The sequence below is a fragment of the Mytilus edulis genome, chromosome 7 (genome assembly GCF_963676685.1).
Source record: "Mytilus edulis chromosome 7, xbMytEdul2.2, whole genome shotgun sequence".
In the NCBI taxonomy this organism is placed as follows: domain Eukaryota; kingdom Metazoa; phylum Mollusca; class Bivalvia; order Mytilida; family Mytilidae; genus Mytilus; species Mytilus edulis.
In genome coordinates this window covers 28489781-28504269 of record NC_092350.1, presented here as the reverse complement: position 1 = coordinate 28504269, position 14489 = coordinate 28489781, and the positions used below count along the sequence as shown (strand labels likewise).

General features: G+C 33.1%; 3 protein-coding genes across 3 annotated transcripts; all 3 read left to right on the top strand.

Moving 5' to 3' along the window:
• Window positions 1-285: 285 nt before the first annotated feature.
• Window positions 286-1284, top strand: LOC139483065 (myb-like protein D). The gene has a single exon (XM_071267093.1). It carries the CDS (start codon window positions 286-288, stop codon window positions 1282-1284), a length of 999 nt encoding a protein of 332 aa, XP_071123194.1.
• LOC139481182 (trichohyalin-like) lies at window positions 594-3423 on the top strand. The gene is made up of 2 exons (XM_071264337.1): window positions 594-1889; window positions 2004-3423. The coding sequence occupies exons 1-2, from the start codon at window positions 1350-1352 to the stop codon at window positions 3039-3041; spliced, it is 1578 nt and encodes a 525-aa protein (XP_071120438.1). The 5' UTR covers window positions 594-1349; the 3' UTR covers window positions 3042-3423.
• LOC139483064 (uncharacterized) lies at window positions 3050-4777 on the top strand. The gene has a single exon (XM_071267091.1). It carries the CDS (start codon window positions 3050-3052, stop codon window positions 4775-4777), a length of 1728 nt encoding a protein of 575 aa, XP_071123192.1.
• Window positions 4778-14489: the final 9712 nt, after the last annotated feature.

Below are 14489 nucleotides of genomic sequence, written 5' to 3'. Positions count from 1 at the left end.
AGTGTGTGAATGCGATTAGCGAATTTGATTCGAATTGAATGTACCTGTGATTGAGGCATCAGTATTCTAGATACATCTAAAGGTGTATCTTTAGTATGTCTAAACAAGTGACAACTCTATGGCAGAAAACACACATTATATTCATGATTTATTTAAAGTTACTTATCATATTACCTCTCATTATGCAATTGTTCATCTAGCCTTTCTTTTATGGCATTATGCATTTGTATCATTTTTTCCTCGTTATTGTACATTATTTGCATATGTATTTATAGATTTTTAAAGATGCCAAGAAGAAAAAATTGGAGGGCAGCAGAGGCTAAACGTGGTGTAAAAAACCCAAAGAAAAAGACACTGACGGACTTGACTGGGGATACTGGCCCCATAAACAGTACTAGAATTGACCTTGACATGGGTGATACTGACACCCTCAACAACAGTATCTCAAATAACATGGGGGATACTGACCTCCACTCAAATACAAACAACAGTAACTCAAATAACATGGGGGATACTGACCTCCACACAAATATAAACAACAGTAACTCAAATAACATGGGGGATACTGACCTCCACACAAATATAAACAACAGTAACTTGAAACTACTTGAAAAATCTGAATTGAATAAACTTGAAATATCTGAACTGAATATACTTGAAACATCTGAATTGAATGAACTTGAAATATCTGAATTAGATAAACTTGAACTATCTGAGTTGAATCAAAACAGTAACAATAACTGTGCAAAAGAATTGAATGAAAACAGTTACAATAACTGTGCAAAAGAAACTTGTTATATACAAACAGATTTTCTGTCACATGAATCAAACAATAGTTATGCAAAAACAGATTCTCATAGTAATATCCAAACTGATCTGTTGCAAAACCAAAATGAACAATTTAAAAATAATTCAGAAGAAGAGCTATCAAAATATGTCAATTCTTATAATGCAAACTTTCTTAAATTTGGAACTTTTGACCAGTATGCCACAAAATTTGCTGATCAAAGCAGGGGAAACCAATGTACTTGTAATTGTTTAGTTTTCTTATCACTCTCTACTTTAAATTTTGATTCAAACACACTGAACCTGGATTACATTTTGAATAAAGGTGATGAAATTTACAGGAAGCATGTTCAAGAATTAACAACACAAGGATTATTTAAAAATATGCTTTTGAATTTTGATGAAATTCCTGTCAAAATTGAAATTCCTGAAGGGATTTTTATAATTAACAAACAAAATATTCTGTTTGGTATAGCTTTACAGTACCAAGAGAGTTGACTGGATTTCTCTCATTACAAGAAGCAATTCAAAATTGTATTAAGCAGTCAAATAAATTTCTTATAATGATTGGAGCCATATATTCGGCAGTTTATTATTTTAATCATATATACTATTTTTTTGACACTCATTCTCATTCGGAATGTACACTGAACAATCCATTAGATTCCTCTGGCAAAAGTATTTTGGTTGGATTTACTGACTTACATGACCTCCTCAGTTACTTGTATGCTTTTTACACAAGTTTACAAATTGATTTAGACTCTCAATTTGAAATTTTACCTTTATGTATCAGTAGTATAGATACTGACAAAGATGTGACCAACCAGATTAAGAATTATTTCAATGATCAGAAACTAAGGAAAACAAAACAAACAAAAAAGTCTACCCAGTATATAAAGGTACCAAAATTTGTATATATGAAAAACTACATGCAAAATAGAAGAAAAAATATAAAATTCAAGGTAAAAGAATTAAATGCAAAAAGATATGCAAGAAAAGATACAAATTATAGAATGACTGAAGCAGATAGAAAAAAATTTCGTAGAGAAAATTCAGATACAAGACAGATAGAGAGACAAAGGGAACTTGCTGCTAAAAGAGAAGTTAGAAAGGATGAAAATTATAGAAGGGCTGAAGCAGAAAGTAAGAAGTCTAAAAGAGATAATTTTGATTTAAGACAGATAGAAAGACAAAGAGAACTTGTTGCTAAAAGAGAGGCTAGAAAGAATGAAGATTTCAATAAAAGTGAACTTGCTGCTAAAAGAGAAGTACGAAAGGATACAAATTATAGAAGGACTGAAGCAGATAGAAAGAAGTCTCAGAGAGAAAATTCAGATGTAAGACAGATAGAGAGACAAAGAGATCTTGCTGCTAAAAGAGAAGTAAGAAAGGATACAAATTATAGAAAGGCTGAAGCAGATAGAAAGAAGTCTCAGAGAGAAAATTCAGATGCAAGACAGATAGAAAGACAAAGAGAACTTGCTGCTAAAAGAGAAGTAAGAAAGAATACAAATTATAGAAAGACTGAAGCAGATAGAAAGAAGTCTCAAAGAGAAAATTCAGATGTAAGACAGATAGAGAGACAAAGAGAACTTGCTACTAAAAGAGAACTTAGAAAGGAAAAAAATTATAGAAGGGCTGAAGCAGACATTAAGAAGTCTCAAAGAGATAATTTTGATAAAAGACAAATAGAGAGACAAAGAGAAATTGCTGCTAAAAGAGAAGCTAGAAAGAATGATGTTTTCAAAAGAAATGAAACAGAAAAGAAAAAAATTGCCAGACAAGATGAAGACTACAGAAAACATGAGTCCGAACAGGACTACCACAGAAAAAAAGAATATAGGTCACATCCAGAAAATTTAGAAAATGAGCGTTTGAAGAAACAGAGTTCTAGACAGAACAAACTTGATATAGACAGATGTTATGATAAAATAGTTAAAAGTACTAAAAGAAAAAACATTGATTTTACAGATCATGAAAAAAACCTAAAAAAGAAAAGAGTTCAAGGTATAACCCTTGATGCTTGCATAAGAAATTTTAAAACAAAAATTAATGATGGTCCTACATATATATGTACTTCATGTGAACAAACTTGGTTTTGTGATTCTGTAGTTAATTCTAAAACTGTCAAAATGACCACTCCTGCTAACATGTCACATTGCTTTACTAATTTTAAATCTGTACAAGACATTGAATGGATATGTCATACTTGTCTCAATGCAATTAAAAATAAAGAATTCCTCGATTTTCAATAGCCAATAAAATGGGATTTCCCCAAAGACCAAAAGAACTACATTTGTATCTTTTAGAAGAGAGACTGTTATCATTAAGAATTCCTTTTATGCAGATTCGACAGTTGCCAAGAGGTGGACAGTTATCAGTTAAAGGCAATGTTGTAAATGTGCCTATTGAAGTTCAACCTACAATAAATTCACTTCCACATACATTAGAGAAATCAGGTACAATATCAGTTAAACTAAAGAAGAAGCTGGAATTCAAAAAGTGTGATTTTAGTGAAAATGTGAGACCATTTGCTGTCATTTGTGCATTACATTATTTGATGAGAACAAGTGACTTGTACAAGTCTTCTGGAATAGAAATAAATGAGGATTGGATTACAGAAATCGCCCAAATAAATGAAGAAACACATGAAAATGAAATAAATAGTACAGAACAAGAGGATAATCAAGATCAGAATGATTCAGATGATGACTCCGATCATTTCAGTGAGGTAGATGAAAGTGAAACGCATGTTGGAAACACAGATACACTGTTAGATCACATTCCAGACGACAATCCACTATGTGATACAGGTTTAACTTTTGCTCCTGGTGAAGGTCAACGACCAATTAGTCTCTACAGTGATCCTGATGCAGAGTACTTATCTTTTCCAACTATATTTTGTGGTCAAAGAAGGCCAGATAACAAAGAGAGGTCTGTCTCTGTTCACTATACTGATATTGTCAAATGGGAACTAAGGTCCATGGATAGGAGAGTAGCACAGTCTGTACCAAATATATTTTTCAAGTTAAAAAAAATTCAGTTAAAAAACATAAGTGATAAGGTCAATCTTGCTCTAAGAAGGTGTCAATCAGAAGGAAAAAAATGGACAGCAAAAGATGTACTGAATCCTAACACTGTAAACGATCTTGTAAGATTAGATGAAGGTTATTATATCTTTAGAAGTTTAAGAAACTCTCCAGTATACCTTGAAAAGAGGAAGAAAGATTTGTTTGCGATGATCAGACAGTTGGGTCTTCCAACATGGTTTGGCTCTCTTTCATCTGCAGACACTAATTGGAAAGATTTGTTACGAATTCTTGGCAAATTAAATGATGGCAAAGAATATACTGACAATGAATTGGAAGAAATGGATTGGCATCAGAAATCTAAACTTGTTCAGAAAGACCCTGTGACATGCTCAAGATATTTTGATTATCGTGTCCAACAGTTTATTAACTTGGTGTTGAAAAGTGATCATGATCCTATTGGAAAATTGACAGATTTTTTTTATAGAGTTGAATTTCAACAGAGAGGTTCACCACATATTCATATTTTGATCTGGATTGAAAATGCACCAGTATATGAAAGCAATTCAAATGAAGATGTTGTAGCATTTATTGATAAATATGTCTCCTGTTCACTTTTAGAAAATAATACTAGTTTAGTCAATTTGCAGGTTCATAAACATTCAAAAACATGCAGAAAAAAAGGTCACCCAATTTGTCGTTTTGGTTTCCCCAGTCCACCTATGAAAGCAACAGTAATCTTAGAGCCTTTGAAAGAAAATGATGACATAGAAAAGTACAAAGCTATATATAAAGAAATACAAACCGAAATTAATACACTCCACAATTCTGAAGATATAGACCAGATGACATATGACATGTTTTTAGATGATGTGTTACAAATGGATAATGAAAATTACATTAAGGCCATAAGAAGCAACTTGAGTGGTCCAAAAGTTTTTTCTCAAACGAAAACCATCTGAAGTCCGTGTTAATGGTTACATGAAAACTGTGTTGTTAGCTTGGCAAGCAAATCATGATTTACAGTTTGTTTTAGATGCATTTGCATGTGCAGTGTATATTGTTTCATATATAAGCAAGTCACAAAAAGGTATGAGTGCATTACTGGATCAAGCAGCAAAAGAAGCGCGACAGGGAAATTTAGACTTGAAGCATCAAGTAAGGCACATTGGGAATTACTTTTCAAATTCTGTTGAAACAAGCGCACAAGAAGCAACATACTTAACACTACAGATGCCTTTAACAAAAGCTACAAGACAAGTTGTCTTCATAAACACATCTCCACAACACAAAAGAACTTTCCTCCTCAAGCAATCATCAGCCCTAGAAAAACTAGGCCCAGACTCTACTGAAATAGAATCCGACAATGATATTAAAAGATACTCGCGTAGACCAAAACAACTGGAGAATTGGTGTCTAGCAGACTATGTATCTCAGCTTGAATTGCAGTATCCTAAAACTTCAGAGTCCTCAGATGATCATGAAACAGAACAGCAAGATCATCAATCTGAAAGTGAAAATGAAGAGGCAAATGCAGATGTTATAGAAGAAATCAATAACAAAATCGACATAACCCTAAAGAATGGTATTCGAATATATCAAAGAAAAACACCTAAGGTTATAAGATATGTTAAATACAATTACAAGACTGACTCTGAAAACTTCTACAGAGAACGCTTAATATTATTTTATCCATGGAGAAATGAACTTTCAGATTTGCAATGCGGACATGAAACATTCGAAAAAATGTACTTGACTGTTGCAAGACTATTAGAAAAAAAAGCTAAACAATATGAAGGAAAAGTGATGGATCTAGAGAAAGCTATAGAAGAGGCAGAAAACGATTGTAATGAGAATGATCAAATAGCACCTGCCACACAGCAAGTAGAAATGGAAGATGCTGAAATAGGCCCAACAGAATCTGAACAGTATGTTCATTTCAATCCAGATAGACCAACAGAACATAGACTGTATGATATGTCCCGTGAAGTTGGAATAGAAGCAAGAACAGTAGAATTGACAAATCATGCAAACAGAATAAGTGAGAGTGATTATTTTGCATTGATAAGATCCTTGAATAAGAAACAGTGGGAATTTTTCCAACATGTTGTCACATGGGTTAAAACAAAACATGAACCATTTTATACATTTTTGACAGGTGGAGCAGGATGTGGAAAATCTGTAGTTGTCAGAGCAATATTTCAAGCTTTACACAGACACTTATGTTCTATTGAAGGTGAGGACCCTGACGATATTAGAATTCTTCTTTGTGCTCCTACTGGAAAGGCAGCTTACAATATAAATGGTCTGACCATTCACAATTCTTTCCAGATACAACCAAATAAAGGACTTGACCAGTCATTGTCATGCGATGTTCTCAATACACTCAGAATGAAATACAGAAATTTGTCTCTGATTTTGATTGATGAAATTTCAATGGTTGGAAACAAAATGTTCTCTTTACTGGAGAGAAGGCTGAAAAAAATCAAGGGAAGCAACTGTTCATTTGGTGGTGTGAGTATCATAGCTATTGGTGACTTTTTCCAACTCCAACCTGTATTTGACAGCTGGATTTTCAATGATCTAAGCAAAGGACTAACAGCATTAGCTCCTAATTACTGGAAATTATTATTTTCTTTTCATGAACTTACCGAAATAATGAGACAAAAGGATGATTTAGAATTTGCTCTATTACTAAATAGGTTGAGACAAAATCAGCTGACTGAAAATGATTTTGCAGTTTTAAGTACCAGAACTGTTTCAATCAGTGATCCAACATACAGAACTAATGCTACTCATTTGTTTGTTGAAAATGCTTTAGTGGATAATTTCAATTTGCAATACATATCTAAATTAGGCTCACAAAAGGTTAAAGTTACAGCAGTTGACACAGTTTGTGGGGATTTACCAGCATCTGTAAAAACAAAATTACTTAGTTCTTTACCAGAAAAACAATCTGATACAGCCAATCTTGCAAAAGAAGTAGTATTAGCAATTGGGATGAAATATGATCTTACAGCTAATATTGAAGTCACTGATGGTCTTACAAATGGTTCAACTTGTGAACTTAAATTGATTGAGTGCAAAACTACATCTTTAAGACCAAGTATCATATGGGTTAAGTTTGAAGATGATAGAATTGGTGCTAACAATAGAAGAAAATATTCACACTTGTACACAAAAGATGTTGAAAAAATATGGACTCCAATGTTCGACATTAAAAGGTCATTTACTTATAAATATAAGACCTTTGAAAGAATTCAGTTTCCTCTTCGGCCAGCAGCCGGAAAAACGATTCATAAATCGCAAGGAGATACATTACATGAGGTTGTTGTTAGTCTGAAATCAAAACGTAAAGGGAAAATACCACATATTCACTATGTTGCGCTAAGCAGAGTAACATCTCTAACTGGATTACAGATATTAGATCTCAATCAAGAAGCAATAGCTGTAGCAGATTGTGTTCGACAAGAATTACACAGACTAAGGACAGATGCAACTCTACAGTTGTGCTTTAAGCCATTGTACAACTTATCAAGTAACTATTTTAAAGTAGTTTTTAACAACTCAAGGTCATTGCATGCTCATTTTAATGATCTTATATCAGACCCTAACATCTTGGATGCTGATGTAATTGGTATTGCTGAATCAAGACTTATTTCAACAGATGAAAATGATCATTTTTATGTACCTGGTTTTGAAACACCTGTTCGATTAGACCAAAAGCAAACAAACTTTAATACAAGACCACCTCATGGATTGGTATTATATTATCGAAATGATTGTATACTTCACAATACAGTCACTTTCTCAACTACATCTTTAGAGTTTGTTATAGCAGACATAATATCACCCAGCAAAGGTCTTTTTCAGGTTATCTTTGTTTACAAAGCACCAAACTGCAAATTGCAACAACTAAAAGATACTTTCCTTGCAAACCTTCTTCCTGATGTGTATTTAAGACATCCAAAAATTATCATAATGGGAGACTTTAATATTGATTTAAACACTGGGAACACTTCTTTTTTAAAGTTCATGAGAGATTCATTTTGCTGTTCACAAATTGTGTCTAAACCTACTACATCTTATGGTACATTGTTGGACTTAATTTTCCTAAATTTTGATAGTAAGGTAAATTTTGAAACAGATGTTCTTGATTCCTATTGGTCAGATCATAAAGTTATATATGTAGCCATTGAAACACAATGATTCAGTGTAATGATTATTTTATATTCCGAAACCAGCTCTGTTTGAAACAACGAAAATTAAACCCGCTGAAAAACATGACACATTTGCGGTTGCTAAAAAAGGCAACCACAAATGTGCAGGAGTGGTTTTAAAGGAAAAGGGGTTTCCACTCCAACAGATTTGCCTTTTCATAAGTAGGAATAGAAATGAGTTGGCTTCAAGACTCCTGGTATCCAGTTTTACCTGTATAGAAGCAAGCTTCTTTATAAAGCTTTCTTCTTTATAGGTACACTGGATTAACGGTAGCTGAGGTACAGAAATTTGAAACTGTGTTTCTTTGATTGGAGACATCAAATTTTAGAACCTCTACTACCTGAATGCTCATTGTATCAGTGGAGAGTTGTGTGCACTTCGCATGTGAACACTCCTGATATTTACTTGTTATAAATGTATATATATATATAATTCTTTAAAAATTTGTTTTTGAATACAATCAAAAGCCATTGCTTTAATATAGATGTAAAAAGGGAGTTTTGAAGACCACAAGTTCCATGCCTCATTTCTATTCCTACAAAATGATTAAATTTAACTGCCTGTTTGATGAACTATGATTAAATAATCAAAATGTTTATGAATGTTGAAATCCTTGCTGTTATGTACATATATTCATTGTAATTTTTCATATATCTATAACTTGTTACAATTTACAATAATTTTGTTCACTATATATATATATATGATATACTAAACATTTGTCATGATTAAGTATGTACAGTTTACTTTTTGTAATGCCAAATTAATCTGTATATTTATCTCATCCAATATTCATTGACTTTTCTGTTTAAGAAATGCTCTCATGTTCATATCAGACATAACAAATCAGTTTCTGTACAAATACCACATATTTTATTATAATATAATTACTTGGAGTTCTCAAAATTGAAAAACAATCCATAAATCCAACATTTTTTATTTCTTATGATTTCAATTATGTCTTATTCTAAGTACAGGTTTATCAAAATGTGTAAATCATTAATTCACGCAAAGGGTTAAATGTTGAGAAAAAAAAGTCAAATATTGCAATAATTTGTCATTCTACTCAACTATGTGGTTGCATTTTTGCTTTTACATTTGATAAATATGTAGAAGTCATTTATAAAACAGAAACTAATGAACAATTCATGTAAACATTTACTTTATAGAGAAGAAATTTGTGAACATTTGCTTAATATAGAAGAAATTTGTGACATTTGCTTATTAGAGAAGAATTTGTGAACATTTGCTTAATAGCAGAAATTTGTGACATTTGCCTATTAGAGAAGAATTTGTGAACATTAATTTGCTTAATAGAGCAGAAATTTGTGAACATTTGCTGAATAGAGCAGAAATTTGTGAACATTTGCTTAATAGAGAAGAAATTTGTGACATTTGCCTATTAGAGAAGAATTTATGAACATTTGCTTAATAGAGCAGAAATTCGTGAACATGTGCTTATTAGAGCAGAAATTTGAGAACATTTGCTTATTAGAGAAGAAATTTGAGAACATTTAATGACTGTTTTATAATAAGCCAATGTAAAGTAAATTCAGTAAACTAACTGCTGAAGAAAATAAGAATTATAAAGATTGTTTCAGTTGTTGTTATATTAACATCATTCAACAATTAATAAATGTATGGAGTAAACTCTTGAATCTTGCATTAAAGCAAATCCACCAGAACTGATACATTGTATGAATACAGTTTAAAACAGAGATACTATGGACTATAACTCAGTATACCATGAATAGAAAAGAAACAAAAATGACAAATACTTTGACAGTTGTTAAATGCTCAAGAGGAAATAAATTATATATATATAGAATCTAAACAAATTATATATAGAATCTAAACTCTTTAAGTTGGAAAAGTCTGTTGAATATTCTTCTCAACAAGGCTTTACAAATTAACTTCAAGTCATTTTGAAGGTCAAGTTATGGAAACAATAATCATATCATAATATAATCGCTGTGTCGCTTTTTATATATACTGTTTTTACTGTCATATTTTGACTTTGAAAATGTGTTGTTATAGAATGTAAATATTGTTCTATAAATGAAGTGTTTAATGCACATATATAAAAAAAATGTATAAGACAATGAATATTATAATGCATTATTTGAAGTATTTGATGTGTTCAAATTTTTCATAATAAACAATTAAATTTGATGTCTTTTATTATTTTTCACACCCCATTCATTTTTGAAATTGATTGGAACAAAACCTCCAGTCAAGAAGAGAAAAAAAATGAGTTGGAGACAAACATGGTCACAACCCAAAAATGACAAACAAATAGCAGCTTCACACATGTTAGAACTACTATAAAGGTCGTCTCTATTTAAGCTAGCAAAACTTAGTTCTCTCTGTCTACCCTTCTTGTTCAATTCAAGTAATACATATTCATTTTGAATCTTAATTTAAAGGTCAGGTCACCACTCATAAAAGATGATAATCTTGGGTCCAGTGAAAAGATTGATACAGTTGATCTGTTGTCATTCTCCATAATGATCAGTAACTTTGCTGTCATAACTAATTGAACAACTTATATATGATGAACATGTCAAAATCAATTAAAGTTTCCTTAATGATCCTTGACCAGTAATGATAGCGTCTGGCATATGTAGTCCTGGTATCGATGATGAGTTTATATAGAACAAATATATAGACATGTATGTCCATGAGAGAAAAACACAATACTTGAAAAGTGTGTTTTAGACCTCAAAACTGAAAATAATAAACTGGTTGAAAGTAGTTCAATCACAAGAAAAATTAGATTTTGGTTCACAAAGTTTTCTTTAACAAAAAGTATTATTGTATGTCATGCATCAATTGTCAACAAAAATCTAAGGTGAGCGACACAGGGTCCTTGGACCCTCTAGTTCGTAAATCTTAGTAATCTTTTACAAAAATCTTCTACTCTGAAACTACCAGGCCAAATTTTACCAAACTTGGCCACAATCATCATTGGGGTATCTAGTTTAAAAATTTGTCCGGTGACCCGGTCTACCAACCAAGATGGCCGCCATGGCTAAAAATAGAACATAAGGGTAAAATGCGGTTTTTGGCTTATTACTCAAAAACCAAAGCATTTAGAGCAAATCTGACATGGGGGTAAAAATGTTTATCAGGTCAAGATCTATCTGCCCTGAAATTTTCAAATGAATCGGACAACCCGTTGTTGGGTTACTGCCCTTGAATTGGTAATTTTAAGGAAATTTTACTGTTTTGGTTTATTATCTTGAATATTATTATAGATAGAGATAAACTGTAAACAGCAATAATGTTCAGCAAAGTAAGATTTACAAGTAAGTCAACATGACCAATGGTCAGTTGACCCCTTTAGGAGTTATTGCCCTTTATAGTCAATTTTTAACCATTTTCGTAAATCTTAGTAATGTTTTACAAAAATCTTCTCCTCTGTAACTACTGGGCCAAATGAAACCAAACTTGGCCACAATCATCATTGGGGTATCTAGTTTAAAAAATGTGTGGCGTGACCCGGCCAACAAACCAAGATGGTCGCCATGGCTAAAAATAGAACATAGGGGTAAAATTCAGTTTTTGGCTTATAACTCTAAAACCAAAGCATTTAAAGTAAATCTGACAGGTAGTAAAATTGTTTATCAGGTCAAGATCTATCTGCCCTGAAATTTGCAGGTGAATCGGACATCCCGTTGTTGGGTTGCTGCCCCTGAATTGGTAATTTTTATGAAATTTTGCTGTTTTTGGTTATTATCTTGAATATTATTATAGATAGAGATAAACTGTAAAAAGCAATAAATGTCAGCAAAGTAAGATCTACAAATAAGTCAACATGACCGAAATGGTCAGTTGACCCCTTTAGGAGTTATTGCCCTTTATAGTCAATTTTTAACCATTTTTCGTAAATCTTAGTAATCTTTTACAATAATCTTCTCCTCTGAAACTACTGGGCCAAGTTCATTATAGATAGAGATAATTGTAAGCAGCAAGAATGTTCAGTAAAGTAAGATGTACAAACACATCACCATCACCAAAACAAAATTTTGTCATGAATCCATCTGCGTCCTTTGTTTAATATTCACATAGACCAAGGTGAGCGACACAGGCTCTTTAGAGCCTCTAGTTCTTGATTGTTAATGGTTGAGGATTGTACGGGGTAGATAGTTTATCTTTCTTTTCCTGTTTAACTAGTACGGTATCTCCAACTGTAAAATTAGGTACTTTTACTGAATGTTTTTTCTCGAAGTATAATTTCATTTTACTTTTGTTCTTGTGGTCTTCTTTGCGAACTTCACTGTCGGCATGGTCATTTGTTGAAATGTTCGGCATTTTTGTATTGATTTTCCTTCCAAATAAAAGTTCTGCCGGGGACACGTTAGTTGTTGAGTGTGGTGTTGCTCTATAATTGCGAAGAAATGTGTGTATTTCTTGTCTCCAACTACGATGTTCCGTTTGAGCTGCACGAATTGCTTTTCCTATAGTTCTCATGAATCTTTCACTTTCTGCGTTAGCGCGAGGCCATAACGGAGTTATTTTGCGGTGCTTAAAACCCATGTTATCTGCAAAATTTCGGAACTCTCCTGAATTAAACGGCGATCCGTTGTCTGTTTTCAGTTCTTTCGGTATTCCAAAAATTGAGAAAGTTTTGTCTAATAGCGGTATGACGGATTTTGCGGTTAAACTGGTTAAGGTTTCTATTACAGGATACCTTGAGTATTCATCTATTATTACCATAACGTAATATCCATTCGGAAATGGTCCATAAAAGTCCATGCTGAGATTCTCCCATACATTATTCGGTATTTCAGACATTTGTAACGGTTCGAAAAAAAATTTCGGGGTTGACACTAAACATGGTATACATGATTTACATGTTTGTTCAACAAGTTTGTCTATTCAAGGGAAGTATACCTTTTCACGTAACAACTGTTTTGTACGTACTATGCCCTGGTGCCCTTCATGTGCAAGGTCAATTACACGCATCTGTAAATCTTTCGGAATGACAATTCTATTATCATGAAGTATGATCTCCATATCATTAACGGGAACGACTGTTAATTCGTATCTTAATCTTGAGAATGTATCAAGCGTATTACTCTCATGCTTGTCCCACCTGTTTGATTTTAATGCAGTAATAACAGTTTGTAGATCTTTATCTTTTTGTGTACTGTCAGCTATTTCATTAAGGGTCATTGCCTTCGGCACAGCGTTGTCAGTTAAGTATCGGACATATTCTTCAGCTAATTGAGAATGTTTACATGCGATTGATGTATTCGGGGTCGGATGTCTTGATAAATAATCAGCTGCGTTCGCCTTTCCTGGTTTGTACTGTACTTTGAAATTATATCCCTGTAATCTTAATCTCCATCTTTCAATGCGTGCTGGTGTTTTTGCCTTTGGACTGTTGAATATAGTTTCAAGCGGTTGGTGATCGGATACCAATGTAAATGATTGTCCGTACAAATAAAGGTGAAAATGTTCAATTGCCCATACAATTGCTAATGCTTCCTTTTCTGTTTGGGAATAGCGTGTTTCAACGTCTGTCAATGATCGGCTTGCATATGCGATTATTTTCCCATTTTGTGTTAATAATCCAGCTAATCCAACGGGACTTGCATCTACTATCAACATTGTTTCTTTGTTAGGGTCAAAGAAAGACATATCACACGGTCAGCAACAAGTTCATTCTTTAGCTTGTCAAATGATTCCTGTTGTTCAGATGTCCATTCCCACTTGGAATCCTGCTTTGTTAATCTGCGGAACGGTTCAGTTATAGTTGAGTAATTTGGAATAAAACGTCCAACATAATTAGTCATTGCTAAGAAACTACGAATTTCACCTACGTCTTTCGGTATTGTCGTGTTCCTGATAGCGCTTATTTTTCTTGGATCGGCTGATATGCCATCTGCACTAAAAATGTGACCATAGAATTCAAGTTTGTTCTTATTAAATTCACATTTTGCCTTATTTAATGTCAAGTTCTTCTCTTTAAGACGTGCAAATAATTTTTCCAATCGTTTATCATGTTCGGCCTGGTTCCTTCCAAATACGATCATATCATCGGATATATTTCGAACTCCATCTAATCCTTCCAGTGCATTACTCAGTGTGTTTTGGAATAACTCTGCGGCTGAAGAAACACCAAAACTGAGTCGTTTGTATCTACGCAATCCTACGTGGGTCGTGAAGGTTGTGATGTTCCGGGATTCTTCGTTTAACTCCAATTGATGATATCCACTTCGAAGGTCCATTTTCGAAAATACTTTAGATCCGTTTAAATCCAAGATCATGTCATCAAGTGTTGGTGTAATATGACGTGAACGCAAAATAGCCTTGTTCGGTTCCCTCATATCCACGCATAGTCGAATTTCGTTCTTGTTTTTCGGTTTAGGGGCCACAACTATCGGGGACACCCAAGGTGTTGGTCCATCCACCTTTTCTATTATATCCTGTTTTTCGAGATTCTCG

Coding starts and splice junctions, on each gene's coding strand:
- LOC139483065 (XM_071267093.1), top strand. CDS start 286: ATGCCAAGAAGAAAAAATTGGAGGGCAGCAGAGGCTAAACGTGGTGTA.
- LOC139481182 (XM_071264337.1), top strand. CDS start 1,350: ATGATTGGAGCCATATATTCGGCAGTTTATTATTTTAATCATATATAC. Junction 1,890..2,003: donor AACTTGCTGCTAAAAGAGAA/GTTAGAAAGGAT, acceptor GCTAAAAGAGAG/GCTAGAAAGAATGAAGATTT.
- LOC139483064 (XM_071267091.1), top strand. CDS start 3,050: ATGGGATTTCCCCAAAGACCAAAAGAACTACATTTGTATCTTTTAGAA.